The sequence below is a fragment of the Talaromyces atroroseus genome, assembly GCF_001907595.1.
Source record: "Talaromyces atroroseus strain IBT 11181 chromosome Unknown scaffold_16, whole genome shotgun sequence".
NCBI classification, from domain to species: Eukaryota; Fungi; Ascomycota; class Eurotiomycetes; order Eurotiales; family Trichocomaceae; genus Talaromyces; species Talaromyces atroroseus.
In genome coordinates this window covers 478,614-493,956 of record NW_017971448.1, presented here as the reverse complement: position 1 = coordinate 493,956, position 15,343 = coordinate 478,614, and the positions used below count along the sequence as shown (strand labels likewise).

The window sequence follows — 15,343 nt, the reverse complement described above, 5'->3', positions numbered from 1 at the left end:
AGCGTTCTATAAAGCGGTCTATAAAATAAGTAGAGAGTAGAAGAAGATCATACTTCAACTCTCATCATTCTATGCATCGCCTGCCACCAATTCGAGAATCTCCATTACCTTGTCATAATCATTCTTCAACAATGGCACCGGATTCGTAGGCGCAAATGGGTCGTTCAAACTATTTTTTGCCAGGGTGTCGAATTTGTCCCTGCCAACGCCCACCTCTTTCAACGTAGCTGGCATGCCCAGCTTGTTGAAAATAGCGCGGAGAACGTCTCCAACATCACAGGTTTCAATGTCTATCTTTGCTTCCCGCAATACTGATGCAATGCTGTCTTCTGCGAGGAGGACCTCCTTCAGCTTCGCCTGTTGTGCGAGAACATCATTCTTCGCCAAAGAAGCGTTTGAAGCATTATACTTCATGACTGCCGGTAGCAGGATGCAACTGGTATGCCCATGTCCTACACCAAGAGGTCCCAACTGATGACCGATGCCGTGTGAGGCCCCCATCATCACCATAGGATTGACATTCAGCATAGTCATAGCCAAACGCGCGCCAAGTTGAGTGTTTAGGCGAGCTTCTAAGTTTTGTGGATCTTCAATAGTTTTCAACAATCCCGGGATAAGCAGCCTCAGTCCCTTTTCAGCTGAGATATCGACGGCGGGCTGCGCGTTTGAGCTGCACACGGATTCACAACAGTGATCAATGGCCCGGACACCAGACTGAATCCAGACGTTGAATGGAGTTGTCACTGTCAGCTGAGGGTCGAGAATGACAAGCGAGGCGTACATTCCAGGGTGCGTGAGCTGATCCTTTTGGCGTGTTACTGCGTTGGTACCGCCGGCGAATTTGGAGTATTCAGCCCCAGAGAGAGAGGTGGGAATGAAGATCAATGGCGCTGTAGGTGCGTTTCCAACGCCATCGCGTTCTAAAACCTTGATTGTGCGAGCAAGGTCTTCAGGAGTGGGCTTAACAATGGCGCGCATTTCCTCGACGGTTTGGACATTGTTGGCGAGTGCGTATGTAATGGCTTTGGCACCATCTGCAATGGAGGAACCGCCGAGACTGATGATGATGTCCGCCTTCTTCTCACGAATGTCGTTGATTATGGGCACGAGATCATCCCAGAAGGTGTGTGGACGGAGGCCAATCCAAGTGCCGGCATGGTTGCTACCCAGGGCCTGTTCAAGTTGGCTGAGATAGGGCGTTTGCCTGGAAAGACTCGCTGAAGCAATCACATAGGCGGCAGACTTGTGGAAGGTCTCCGTCACGTGTTTTGCGCAGGATTCGGCGAAAGAGATGCCGTAAGATATTCTGGTGGGAGTCGGGACGGGGAGATCAGGAAAGGCCAGCTGAAAGGTTTCGTTCGCCATGGCTGCTTATTAGGAGTGTTGTGGAATGGTCAAAATGATGTGAACTATTGCATGATGTAAGAAGTGCTGGCAAGGACAACCAGTCCTTGATATATATAGACCCATCGATCCATGTTTTTACGTCGTATAGTCTGTATACGGCATCGGGACTTCGCCATGTTTCGGTATGCCGCCTCGTCGGCCCCACCTCTAGCGAAAACGATGGTCGACAATGGCAAGTGGAAAGTTACATCAACCAAATGCCCTAACTCCGACCTCAAACTCAAACTTCTCGACTGAGAAATTCGGGTGAGGCTGAGGTGTCTTACGAGGCACGATCAAATTGCACTAAGTATAGTTACCTGCTCAGATACACACGTGTATATAAGCGCTAAGGCCAGCTTTTACTCTTAGGGCTGAGGTTTCGGCCGTAAGTCTCGAGTAACGTATTTCCCGGGTAAACGGCGCACCCGGGTAAACGGCGCACTTAGGACCCACATTATTTTTTGAACCCATACAAATTGTATATAAAACCAAATAAATATAGATTTTACTAGCTAGGAGGATTAGGGCATGTATTATGTTTATAACCTAGTTACTAGCATCTGCTGCACCTAAGGGGTGCGCGCTAATATGCCTGCGAAGTCTTATTCTGATTGCCTGGCTGAAGGGGGGCCATTAACTTGATTAAATGCCTGCGCAAGCTCTCTACTCTTAGAAACTATTAAAATACCATTATTTAATAAGGCTCTTAAATGTTGACTTTAGCGCTTTTATAGTTAATTAAGAGACTTATATAGATCATAATATTATGCATTATCGTTAAGGAGCCCTTGATTAGTTAATTCAGTGTTTAAGTTAATAGTAAAGAAGAGTCTAAATTAAATATATTAAGAAGCTTTTTAATGGAGGCAGCCTGCTAGTTTAATATATATGTATTATAAGGTGTTTTAGGGCTTCAAGTTGTCAGAGAATCAGAACGTCACAGCCAATGGATCATATTAGTCCCTACGGAACTAATGCACGATGGAATAAAGGATTATCCGAACCTCTAGGATTAGGGTAACAGAGCCAACAGAGCCGTGGCTATGTGCGCCGTTTTACCCGGGTGCGCCGTTTACCCGGGAAATACGTTAACACCTTGCATGATGGTTTCTTCTTTTTGTTCCGAGACAAGTAAGCTGAGGTCATACGCTGTCGGAAGTAAATAGTCTCATACTATTTTACTTGGACAACTGGCAATACATGCAACGTTATGTGGAATGCCCCTCCCCATCTAGTTCTGAGTGGCTCCGTGTCCATTTAGTGAAAGGATTTCTCAATAACAGTGATAGGTTGAATTTGTCCCCTTTGCCCTTCTTCCTGCCTGTCTGTTGGTATTCTTTCTTTATAGATATCCGTGGCTCTGCGATGTCATTTTTTTTTTTGACATGCTTTCCTGCGGAGCGCTCCCAGAAGGAACGCCCAATTCAAGCCGAACCTCTTGAGTAGCACGCTTGAAATTCTCTAGATTGTGTATCTCAAGAAATACTTCCCTTCCTCCCTCAGGCATATCAATGTGGAGGATATTATCTTTGAGGTAGCAACTCACTTGTTCGCGAAAACTCCTTCTCAGCCAAACGGTATATAGGCGCTTCCAACATTGGGTGTCTAATTTTGGAAGTATTGCATAGAATTGATTGCAATTCCTTAATAATTCCTCGATCACGTTCACGCAAACAATTTTATTTCGGAGGGGGTGAGACAAACGTTTCGAGGATTGTCTCTGGTAAAATTGATCGTTGTTGTAGCGCAGACGTTGCCCAACGTCTTACATGGGATTTCTCATCTCTCAAAAGTGGGACTAGTGCCTCGAGGGTTGCCTGTGGTAGGGTTGCTTGTCGATGTAGAACAAATGCTACGTGAAAACACATCGGCATTTTCATCCTTCAGAAACAAAACGAGAACTTCAAAGGTTTCTGATGATAAAAATCTGGATTGTTCCCCTAGAGTCTGTCTTGCCTGGCATCTTACATTCGGGTTCTTCTCATCTAGGAGTGAAATTAGTACTTCAAAGATTGCTTGTGGCAAAGGTGTAGATTGTTGCCCTAGAACCCGTACTGCCTGATATCTCATATCCGGATTCTCATCATCTAGAACTTGAATTAGTACCTCAAAGATTGTTTGCGGTAGCTTTTGATTGTATAAAAGGCTTGATGCTGCAAATAGCGCATTTTTATCCTCAAAAATTGGTACAAGAGCTTCAAGGGCTGCCTGTGGTAGACTCTGTCCCCCTACAACCTCTACTGCGGCAGCTCTCACGTTCGAATTTTTACTCTTTATAAGTGGCACTATCGCTTCGAGAAGAACTTGTGGTATTTTCTGCTTGCGTAGGATCAATGCTGCATGCCCTCCTACAGCCTCATTCGTCAGGATTGGAGTAGGACTTCAAGCATATAACTTGATAGAACGCAGCTTCGCTCATATAATGATAATAGAATATTTTCTTTTATTTGTTCGGATTCTCTCTGTAGCAGGGATTTTAAAAAAGATGTTCTGGATATTTTCTCGCGGCATAAGTGAATTTCGGCGTTCAAGTCGTATTCAAACAGCAGCCACCGTTGTAAACGTCTTTCTATTGTTATGCGGGTGGTCGATATCTTTGTCTGAATATGGGATTATCTCACTGATCCAATGCATGAGGATCCGTTGATGAGCAGGTCCTAATACATCGCGCGGCTCGGTCTCTAGTTCTCGAAAGAAGCACTTCAGAGGTTCCAAGGGCTCCAGCTCGTTCACTACCTGAAGAAGGCCCGCGACAAAACGCTACAGGAATACAATAACGAGAGTTTAGCTTTTTCTTTCACAGAGGAACTGTTTGGGTTTGGTGCTTATGACAGTCGGCCACCTCTGTCTGAGGTCCAGGCACAACATCTCCTGACGACTAACCCAGTGCCTCATAACGTACCTTGCTGCAAAAAACTCTTGAAAAGACAGTTGCGAGAAAGTGGTAGCTTCGATCTTGGTCTATAACCGCTGTATATGACGTGTGTAGAAAAGATAACAACCTTTTTAGTGTTACATCATGTACGTCGGTCAGCGCATTAACCAAAGTGTCACGTATTCGGTGCCAATCGCCTGCGCTGAACTCAACCATATCATTATAAAGTCCAATAAAAGCGCATGCTTTCAAGAAACCTTATCTCATTCGAGACCAAGTCTTGGATTTCCTTAGGGCTTAGAACCCGGATACTGTGTTCATTCAGGTCTGGTTTTCCCAGCCGCAGAATATCCTTCTGCCACAATTTCAGTGTGATTGCCTGGTAGAGCGTAGTCATTGTCTTCGGCTCATTGAACTTGAAATCGTTATCCCGGGTATAACATATTGCGTCCAGTTGAATTGGGATCCGAGCCAAGTCCTGTATGAGCGGGTATTGCTTGATGAATGACAGCATATTGTCAACCTTTTTGGGATGACATTTTACGATATACAATATAATAAGACTCCACCTGGCTAGTACCAAATCCGATAGTCTCTATTTCGAGATCTAAGGAAGTCAGCTGGCTCAGATTCATCCCGTATGGTCGGGAAGTGATGATGACTTGAGGATCATTTAACAATCTCAAAAGAACATTGTTCAAGGACGTCTCTGAATCGCATTCCTGGGATACTTCATCTAGTCCATCAATTATAAGGAGAGTTTTTTTACTCGCGCCGTTTACATTGTTCTACAAGTCCCTGGCCGGACTTTTACCTTTCTCAAACTCGGAAAAAAATAAGTTGTGAAACAGATCCACAATGCTGTTTTCCCCCGGGGACCTTCCCTTCAGTATTCGCAGGGGCACCCATAGTAGCAAGTCAAACATATGATGCCACATATGTTGGTGTAGATAATCAGATACGATCTTTTTGCACAATGTCGTCTTCCCTACTCCTGCACGCCCCCTAATCAAAACCCTTTTTGGCATCAAAATTGTTCCGTCTGGTCCTTTCCGCGGTTCAAAGATTCTATGCAGGGATACCTGCTTGTCTGCGTCGGCTGCCTCAATGATTAGGCGTGTAGAGAGCAAAAAGGACGAGAATTGTTGAACATTGTTTTCTTGCTTTGAACGCAAAGTCTCCACCACAGCCAGATTGATATAACATTGATCCATGGGCAATAATTCACCAGAAATCCTTTGAATATGGAGACGATTTGACATTGTGTAGTAGTCCCGTAAGTTTGCCATTATTTGAGGAATTTGCGATTTTGCTATAGATACCCGAATCGATTGAGTCGGAATCAGCAATGCTCCATGAAACAATTTGGTCCTATGAAACCGACTCACACTTTAGAATTGTAGGCGAGTATGACTCGAGGAAAGCTTTCGTACAGCAAGCTGCAGTTGACGCGGCATATTTTTGCCATACCTTAGACTTATGGCTGTCGGCATAGTCACAAACGCCCTTGATAATGACGCAGGGAATGTTGTCCCATATGCCAGCACCTTCCATTTCGAAGCCTATTATACTATCTACCACGGCCAACTTATCGCGGTGTTCGCCAGATTTCATCACGGTATCGGCCGATGCCATATTTCCAATATGAATGAAAGGGAGCGGGCGATCTACGCTTAAGCGATCACGTTGAATCAATTTCCACGCACATCCGAGTGTAGAGTAATCGTTTGTCAACGCCTCATCGCATACATCATCTGTGTTAGCCTTGCATCTGCATTGGAGAGACATGTCTGGCAGATGATGTTTATGGCGATAAGATGCTTCAAATAACACGTCACATGAACCCCCTGGATAATATGATACTTTCGAAGACGGATCTTGACAATACCGGAGAAGTCTTTGTGCTTGATTCTGCAATTCCTGGTGTAATTTATGGGTCTTCAATTTTGAGGGAAAAGACCGAATATCTTGACTTGGCCGTGGAAGGGAATCCCTAGCTCCAGACTTCTTCCTAAAGTCATCCGGGTATTGCTTCCCTGAATCGTATTCAACGATGCTATGGCTGATTATGGCATCGCCAAGAATGATTTCATATTTTTCAGCCGTGAAAGGCACACCGCCACAAGTTCCATCCTCCCAAAATTAGTCGACAGGCGTGAGGCGTCGCTTGCAGCGCCGACTTTGCCTATTTCAGGCATGTGGGCGAACACTACGTGGTGCGAACCAGTTCTACCGGTCGTGTAGGCATTTTCAGCCCCTGGCAATTGCCAATATATGATGTTGTAGAACTCGTCAATGAGGGCAAGAACGGCATCGGCTTCGAGCGGTAGGGCACAAATAATTGCTATTTCGAAACGGTCGCGAGCCTTGGAATTCATTCTCATCTTGATTGCAGCAATTGCGAAAGGCCGAAGAAAAGAATTGGTCGCGTCTTTAGTTAATGTCAAACGAAAAGTAGTCGTTATCAAGTTTGTCAAGATTCCTTATCGCCAGATCGATTGCTTCGTCATGCATATAGCTTTCTCACATTTGCTGCTGATGCCGTTCGGTCTGTATGAGAGAGATTCAAATGGATGATAGTATTTATGGTGTTGCATGAGGCTGAACTCATCAAGCTGTTGTTCAACGGAGTCACGGATAAGGCTGAAATGAGAAGCCTTCGTTGGAATAGCTCTACCTGGGGCCTGGCTGGGGGCATCTCTAATACTTCAACTTCTAAGGTTATTCCAATGTGATTTGATTGAAATACAGGTTCAGAAGTCTAAATAAAGTCAAATTGCCTCCCGCTCCACGCTTGAAATACCGGCCATGGTCTGTGCGTAAGCTGTTCTAGGACCGGCTAGGGATGGGTCATGACAGGGGTTTGCTTCGGCACGGTCATCCTGACCGTGACAATTCCAAATCAAGTATAGTGGATCACGTGATAACATCTTTGACCAATTATACTACCGCTAGTCCCACTTTCCATAATTTAGATTATAATTAGTTATCTTAGTGAATTAAATTTATAATAGTTGCTTATATAATAGCAATATTTTCAAAACTAACCAAATTAGGTAGTTCGTCAAATGACAGAAAACCTCGTCAAGCCTGACCAAAATCTCTGTCAGTCAGAGGTGTGGGTCTGACATGACCCATCACTAGGGCCGGCCCGCTCAGATCACGCTAGCCAATTTTGAATGTCTACAGATAGGCTTGTCCCACTTGACACCCCACTTCTCAAGAACGTTTTCTTGCTTTGTTTGACTTGAGCTTTTTTGACCTATAATTTAACACCATGCGCTTCTCTATAGACGACCAGCTCACATGGCGAGTGACACCCGAGAATCCCATCCGTGAGATGGACGGCATGGACTGGGAACGTTGCGCAGCCTTACATAATCTAATCGTTCGGTTGGGTTGGACAGGTATGGGCAACTCAGACCAAGATATGCCAACTACGACGTGGTGGCAGGCAAACATCACGCATAACTCGCTTGAAGCAGAGTGGTCAAGACGGTTGTCACCGTCACTGAAGTTGTTTCTGCAAACGGCCTACGAGACTCCTCATGAGAATTTCTTCTACTACGCCCGCGGTCTGAATGGACCACGTAGCTTTTTTGTTGGAGTACACGAGCAAGAAGACTCAATATTGGGATTGTATCAGATGACTAACCTAAACCTCAGCGGACATAGAGACGGTTTGAAGTACTTCAAATCAGTTCCAAACTGCCTGTAGACCAGCGCTGACCATCGTCCAGCTTTAACCAAAAAACGTCCAGGGCAATCTTTTGCAGCGATGTTCTGGACTCGTTTCCCACAACCAATGGCCGCATGGAATGGGATCCTCTCGAGGTTGTCTTAAGTGCCTGGCTCGACATGATTGACACGGGCAAGGTGATTGCTAGACCAAAAGGTACAAGCGCTAGAGGGCCCTTGGAATGCACACCCTGGGAGCTACTGCCATACAGTGAACACGACTTGGCGCACTCCGTCAACGCTTTTAACAATCTAGTCGCAAGGATCGAATGTCTGCTCGAAGATGAATCTCTTCGCCCACTGGACAACCTGGATGATCAACTAAGGCTTCTCGATGCCTGTACAGCCAAACTCAACCAACCCGTCTCGCAAGAGCTGTCTGGCCTCGTGTCTAAGGAAGTTTTGGACAGGCTTTCTATCCCAGACGGATTTATTCGAAGGTTCCTTCTCCGAGTGCGTCGACCGAGGAATATCCGTTACATAGCACCTGGCCTACGTTTCCCTACTCCAAGCGATTTCGCATCCTATCCATTCGAGAGCTTCCAAATACCCGACTCAATGGAGTATGACATTCCCGTTCTCCCCATACCCCTTTTCATATCGGATATTAATTGCTCAGCACCACTTCTTGGTTATCCTTTCCATGAACTCTCTAGTTTACCCTACGGGCTTTGGATGGAGTACTGTAACAGAGACGCTCACCATACTTTTGAAGACACCTGTCGTCTATATCTACCATTTGAGATTGGAGCAAATGGATTTGCCCGCCTTACTGATGATTCGTTGGTTGGTGAAAACCAAGGGGATCATTCCGCAGCAAGGCCGAATGGTCGGAAGAACGAACTATACCAGCCAGGATATTGCCATTTCATCCCTTGGCATGGGCCGCAGCTTGGAAACGTGCTGGAGCTATGGTCGAATTTGGTGGGATTGGGGGAATGGGCAGTCGGCGAAGAAGGGGTTTTGGGTGGTATAGAGAAGTTCAGGGAGGCGGACACAGAGGAACATTCGCACAAGTATCAGATCTTTACCAAATGGTGAGGATTACTCTTAGAATTACTCCGAATTTAGACTGTTTCTTTTCAAACGGGTAAGAATGATTTTCATCAGTAATATCATAATCTGGATGTTATGACACCGAAACACAATATGCCTCACTAAGCCAAAGATTTGTGCAGTCACTCCCGATTGCTGGATTCCAGGCATAGAATTCGGCAAACGTGATATTATATGCCGCCTCAATTGACGCGCAAGAGTCGCCTTCCCGAAGATCAGTAGAATTTTCTGGTTCAGTATCATACTTGACTTACCGGTAACGGTTAAATAATACTCAGTACAGGCACTAGTGATACCTGATTGTGTTGGTCCAGGGGGGTTAGTTGCTGTCTCAGCGATACTAGAGCTAGCTGTCAAGGAAGTCGGAGAGCTAGACCCTGTGTCACAAGCTCCATCATAGCAGTTACCAACGCCACAATAGTCGGAAGAATTCCCACAGTACCCAGAGGTGGAGCAACAAACCCCAAATTGAGTTCCAGTGCAGGTCTTGTTACCAGCAAACAGCGGTCCGCATTCTCCAGTTGTGCTCAGTCCGCCAATATCAGGGTCACAATTGCCGGAGTAGCAGTTTCCTGGTCCACAGTAATCGGACGTAGAGCCGCAATAGCCATAGATCGAACAGCAACTGATACGACAATTTTAGAGAAGAACAAGCGATTGAATTGCAGATAAAAAGACACACTTACTCGCCAAAATTCGATCCCGTGCAGATGGTGTAGTTGTAACTGGGGCCACACTCTCCCGTTGTGCTGATGCCAGTGGCAGTGTCGTTGCATGCGCCGCTATAGCAGTTTCCAGCTCCACAGTACGCATCAGTTGAGCCACAGGCTCCATATATAGAGCAGCAGGTGCCAAAGTCTGACCCTACGCATGTTGAGTAGTTGTAGCTTGGTCCACAATATCCATTTGTGGTTATTGGAGGTTCAGTCATCTCAGCCACACACAATGCATACCCTAACCACAGATTTGTGCAATCATCGTTGAGGTAAGTATTCCACAATTGCAGCTGCGCAAATGTGACCCCGTATACCAGAGCAATCTGGTTGCACGTATCACCTGCAACAACGTTGTAGTATAAGCCACAGTTAGCAATCGAACCAGACTGGGTTGGCTCTGCCGGAGTTGCTGTGCTGTAGTACTCCCCGACGGATGTTGGAGCAAACACAGTGCCATTGGGAACGAATTGAATTCCTGGAGTGGAGATACATATCCGCTGACCAACAGCCAGATTGTCACAACTGCCCTGAATCTTCGGGTTCCAGTTCAAGAAAGCTGTAGTTGTTGTGGAAAGTCCCGCAGCAATTTCAGAACTATGAGAAGGAGTCACATTTATGGTCTTGTTGTATTGATAGTTGTATTGCTTTTCTCACTTACCACATCCCACCCCATATCACTTCAATCTCGCAAGGCAAAGGGACACATATTGGCGCAGTAATCTCACAATTATAGTCATTAGTAGCAGCCCGAAGATCGCCCGTGGTCACATTATACAAGTCAGAAAGCGGATTGCATCCAAGCGGAGGGTTGGAAACAGGTATAATTTGTCCCGCACATGTTGCTGTTACCGAGCCCGATGTCGTCGACACTGCAGACGTGGTGGTTGCTGTTGCGCCGACAGTAAGAAATAAAGTCGCTGCGGATGTTGTGAGAGACATTGACGTTGAACAGTTTCCCTGGAGATCTGTAAATTGGGCAATGAGGTAGTCCGTAAACTCGCTGGCAGCTAGGCGAGGAGAGAGAAGTCTCTGTCTCCACATGAGGAGAAAACATTCAGAACAATACTAGAAAACATCAGTGCGATGAATCGGGTTTTAGTTTTTTGTTTTGGGCCAAGGAGATACCACTCACTAGACTAGAGTTATACAAGTTGATGACTGAAGACATGCTTGCACTGATATTAGCTGGTGTCCAAGTCGGATCCTGACACTCCACAGGCGGATCATCACTGTAGCAAGTATCTATGAACTTGGTTAAACCGTTCTTTAATTTTATAATCATAGTACACACCTGCATTCCACGTGATGTAGTTACTTCCCTGCCATGTTTCGGATTCCAAGTAGCACCAATTGTCAGAGGAGTCTTGCAGACATGCCACATCGTAGTTCTCGATGAAGGTATACGGCACAAAACGGGGATCAACGACGTTGTCTCCAAATATCATGCCTTCCGAACCGCACTGGGCCTCAACGGCGCTTAGCCAGTTCGCCATGGATGTTGTACAATCTGCTGTGCATAGTGTCGTAATGTTATCTTGATACCAATCTTTGGGGAAGATTTGTAAGTAAAACCGTACAAACGTATTTCCAAAGACATGACATACACGTGTTGTCTACACCCTGTGCTGCTAGATTTGTTAGGCTTGAATCACAATTGATTCTTGTATTCCTGGATCAAACACGTTAAGCATGGTTGGTGACAGGCATCATCGGTGTTCGTGTCTCACACTGCAGCCATACATCCAGTTGAGAGCCCATATATGGATTCCAATGTACCGGGATCGTAGTATTGATAAACACTGAAAGATGCTATGGCTCTGGAAACTGTCCAGGCCAAGAGAACGAAACTCGAAAACAACAGCATTTTGACCAGAGCTGAAGGTCGATGAAACTGCAAAACGATTCAGAACAGGAGGGATCCATATAGCAGAATAGCGCACATCTAACCTACTAACCCTTGCGGTGTATGAGCTGAGGAATACTACATCAGCTGCATCGACAAAAAAAAAAGCAAATGTCTCACGGAGCAGAGTAGCCAAATCGGGTATTTACTGCGAGCATGCATTCGGCGAGTAAACTGTCCATTAGCAAGGAAGGGTGGCGCATCAACGAAAAGAAACTGTGCCGAAGCAGATGATGCACGTACCCCATATTCGAGTTGTAATGAGCAGTAGAGGACGAACTAGGGCTTGGGGGCTGGATAAAAGTACCACTTCGGGTTAGGGGTCAGCCGTAGATTTATATAGCCACCACCCTAATGTTCCAATAATTATTCTCATTCAGCTATCAGCTACGAGACCCTCGCTTGCAGGGGATGATTTTACTTCGTGTAGTACCCTAGTTGCTCCTAAAAATGCAACAGGAGGGAGGGGCTGCTATGTATAGCCAATTGTTCATCTAGCAGGTCCTCAGCCACATTGTAGCGCATGAGAACCCATAATACTACAACAATTTCTCCTTGCCTTGTTATCCAAACTGCCTCATCTGTATGACATCGACGGCCAACTAGACAAGATGATTGTTTGCCACGCAAATTTCTTCTTGCTTGCATTGGTAGCATTAGTATCAGCCAAAAATGTCTCGCTATATCCTCCTCTTTATGCGAAGCACTCGAGTTCAACACCTATTTTTGTCAATACCACAGGTCAAACAGCAAATCCTTTGATAAGAGCGCTTGGTGTTGACCAAAGGTTGGTCAAACGCCAAAGCACATCACTGCCGACGGGAACTTGGTACGTTTCGCTGAGAGTATGCAGCTGAAAGACTGACTGAGAACGCACAGTGCTCCAGGAACACCATGTGTCAATGGTGCATGCTGTGGAACAAATGGTCTTTGCGGTTATTCACCCCTAGAATGTTCGTCCTCAACCTGTCTCTCAAACTGCAATGCCACTGCAGAATGCGGACAGTATGCGCCTGCAGATACATCGAGCTGTCCTCTTAATGTCTGTTGCTCTTACTATGGGTTCTGCGGTACGACTGATGTAAGCTATGTGCATCGATGATGAGCCCAGAGGGTTTCATTTTCTAACAGTGCTTGAGTCACACTAACAGAAGCAAGGACTTTTGCGAAACTACCGGTAGTACACCTTGCCAAAAGGGGTACGGCTCCTGTGGCGATGTCGCGGAGCCGTCATGTTCAGGAACTACCGTCAACGCCCGAACGATTGGATACTATGAGTCATGGTAAAAGCAACAAGGTCACAATTATTCGAAGAATCCAAAGTCTGAAGAGTCACAGGTCAAGTACACGCAGCTGCGATAGCAGAGCGCCATCAGATCTTGATCTTACTGGGTTTTCACATATAAACTTCGGTATGTCCTTCGTGTATGATATGACTATGCTATGCTTCAAGGATATTGACTACCCAATAGCCTTTGCATTTTTCAATCCCACAACATTTGAAATAACTCAAATGAACGCTGGTGATGAGAAATTGTACTCTGAATTCACAGATATGAAGTCGAAATATCCGTAAGTAGCCCCGAAAAAAAACAAGTGTAGTATCCCCTCCGATGGTGATAACGTAACCTGACTCTTTGCAGCGGTTTACAAGCTTATATATCTATTGGAGGATGGTCCTTCAATGTATGGATACTCAGACAACTATTCAAGTTCGCACAAAAACTAATTCACGTAGGACGATACCAATTCTCCCAACACACGCACTGCTTTCAGCGACATGGTCAGCAGCGCATCTAACAGGGCAGCTTTTATCTCCTCTCTCAGCAGTTTTATGCAGACCTATGGCTTTGATGGCGTTGACATAGATTGGGAGGTATGATGAAGTCCTCATTCCGAGCGCTCTCTTGCTGAGCTATTTTATAGTATCCTGCAGCATCTGATCGCGGAGGCGTTCCTGCCGATACTGCGAACTTCGTCAGTTTGGTAAAGGAGCTACGGGGCAAATTTGGCACCACCAAGGGCGTCACGGCCACGTTGCCCTCTTCGTTTTGGTATCTTCAAGGATTCGATGTTGTCGGGATGGCAGACTACGTGGATTGGTTCAACTTCATGAGCTACGACATCCATGGTGTATGGGACTCGACATCAAAATTCACGGGGCCCTATATCAGGCCACACACTAACTGGACTGAAATTGCCGAGGGGCTTGATTTACTTTGGCGTGCTGGAGTTGCACCACAAAAGGTTACACTTGGCCTAGGGTGGTATGGAAGATCCTTCACTCTCGCTGATGAAACTTGCGTTACACCTAATGGGATCTGCTTGTTCTCAGCAGGAGGCAGCCCTGGAGAATGTACTCAGTCTTCTGGAACCCTATCTAACGCCGGTAAGTCCATAAACTGGTGCATCCGAGGTCGAGGCTCTGACCTTCATGTGTATACAGAAATATTTCGAATCATAGACGAGTATTCACTCGAACCAACCTATGATGATGATGCAGCGGTAAACTGGGTCTATTGGGATGAGACACAGTGGGTGAGTTACGATGACGGTGTCAGTATGCAAGCGAAATTAAATAGAGCCAACGCTTTGGTAGGACTTTCACGCTCGTATGAATGTATATCTGCTTGCTGACAAAACAAAGTGTCTTGGTGGCATCATGATATGGTCCATTGATCAGGACAATACCAACGACGATAGCATGTCGGATTTCTTGGGCATTGGTCCGACCAACGGAAATACAGCTGAAGAAACCGCAGAACTTAAAGCGCAACTTTCTGTAGCGACTACAGCGACGGCCGTGCAGACTTCTTGTTATTGGTCGTTCTGTGGGTAAGATAAATCCCACTGTCTAGACAACCTGATATACATGACTAGAAGCTGACTGTGAATAGGCAAGGGTGCGACGATGTGAGCCTCTTAGATATATTCATGACTGTCGTGATCGTCTTTAACAAGTGCTAGGCCTACTTCCCTGTCACTCAAGCCAAAGGAGAAGTTGGAAATAACGGTGTGGTTGCCTCTGTCAACACCGTATGCAACGGCACGGATGTGCAATCTTTGTGTTGTGCGCCTGGCACCACGCTGGGGACGTGCCAATGGGAAGGGTACAATGGCGTGGGTATGGCCTGCTCAGCAGCTTGCTCCAATGATTCAGCAGTTGTTATTGCAGAGAATAGTAAGTTTGCTGGTCACACATTGAGGATTGAACTGGACCCTAACGTATCTCAGCAAACCACTATTACAAGTACCCGTCTACTGTCCCCGGATATGTAGTACTACGGAGCAGAAACTAACTATTCATACAGTGATCCTGAAACAAGCACTCTTGAAGACCAGACCTGCAATGGAGGATTCCAGGCTTACTGCTGCCTCGGCTTTATTGCTTCCGCCACTGCTAATACTGGTAGCCTTGATCTCATCGATCAAACCACTTCATCTAAGCGCAGTCTGCAAAAGCGCGGAGTCAGCGGAGTTGCTGGGCGTGTCTGCCTTAGTGCAGCTGAGATCGCAGTCGATGCAATTGCTGCTGCTGCCGCCGCTTGGTTCACGTTCGGTGCCTCTGAAATTGCCTTCGCTGCTGAAGTTGCTGCAAATGTCGCTTGTCTAGCACTAGCTGCAGCCGCAACAGTTGAAGCCGCTGTAAGCCAACTTCCCCCCCCC

General features: G+C 46.1%; 4 protein-coding genes across 4 annotated transcripts in view, besides 4 other annotated features; 2 read left to right on the top strand and 2 right to left on the bottom strand.

The window, feature by feature from the left end:
* Positions 1-69: 69 nt before the first annotated feature.
* Positions 70-1,365, bottom strand: UA08_08923 (hypothetical protein; the record flags this gene model as incomplete). The annotated part of the gene is made up of 1 exon (XM_020263817.1): positions 70-1,365. One exon carries the CDS (start codon positions 1,363-1,365, stop codon positions 70-72), a length of 1,296 nt encoding a protein of 431 aa, XP_020115958.1.
* Positions 1,366-1,786: 421 nt separating this feature from the next.
* Positions 1,787-2,311: a repeat region (Identified by RepeatMasker using a combination of RepBase library and repeat library created with RepeatScout).
* Positions 2,273-2,390: a repeat region (Identified by RepeatMasker using a combination of RepBase library and repeat library created with RepeatScout).
* Positions 2,309-2,428: a repeat region (Identified by RepeatMasker using a combination of RepBase library and repeat library created with RepeatScout).
* A 6-nt stretch (positions 2,429-2,434) lies between these two features.
* Positions 2,435-2,482: a repeat region (Identified by RepeatMasker using a combination of RepBase library and repeat library created with RepeatScout).
* Positions 2,483-7,541: 5,059 nt separating this feature from the next.
* On the top strand, positions 7,542-9,043 carry UA08_08922 (hypothetical protein; the record flags this gene model as incomplete). Its single annotated transcript, XM_020263816.1, has 2 exons — positions 7,542-7,951; positions 8,005-9,043. The coding sequence occupies 2 exons, from the start codon at positions 7,542-7,544 to the stop codon at positions 9,041-9,043; spliced, it is 1,449 nt and encodes a 482-aa protein (XP_020115955.1).
* Positions 9,044-9,131: 88 nt separating this feature from the next.
* Positions 9,132-11,638, bottom strand: UA08_08921 (hypothetical protein; the record flags this gene model as incomplete). Its single annotated transcript, XM_020263815.1, has 9 exons — positions 9,132-9,262; positions 9,313-9,683; positions 9,745-9,945; positions 10,012-10,368; positions 10,433-10,839; positions 10,907-11,016; positions 11,066-11,281; positions 11,379-11,443; positions 11,502-11,638. 9 exons carry the CDS (start codon positions 11,636-11,638, stop codon positions 9,132-9,134), a joined length of 1,995 nt encoding a protein of 664 aa, XP_020115956.1.
* Positions 11,639-12,288: 650 nt separating this feature from the next.
* UA08_08920 (hypothetical protein) overlaps positions 12,289-15,343 on the top strand; it is a gene marked incomplete at both ends in the record, with an annotated part of 5,086 nt that continues 2,031 nt past the window's right edge. The window contains 13 exons of the mRNA XM_020263814.1: positions 12,289-12,506; positions 12,684-12,758; positions 12,875-13,089; positions 13,150-13,249; positions 13,321-13,363; positions 13,416-13,553; positions 13,604-14,066; positions 14,124-14,215; positions 14,325-14,512; positions 14,575-14,590; positions 14,645-14,858; positions 14,912-14,927; positions 14,989-15,322. Coding sequence (XP_020115953.1) covers positions 12,289-12,506; positions 12,684-12,758; positions 12,875-13,089; positions 13,150-13,249; positions 13,321-13,363; positions 13,416-13,553; positions 13,604-14,066; positions 14,124-14,215; positions 14,325-14,512; positions 14,575-14,590; positions 14,645-14,858; positions 14,912-14,927; positions 14,989-15,322 — 2,112 coding nt within the window. The remainder of the gene's footprint in view (positions 12,507-12,683; positions 12,759-12,874; positions 13,090-13,149; positions 13,250-13,320; positions 13,364-13,415; positions 13,554-13,603; positions 14,067-14,123; positions 14,216-14,324; positions 14,513-14,574; positions 14,591-14,644; positions 14,859-14,911; positions 14,928-14,988; positions 15,323-15,343) is intronic.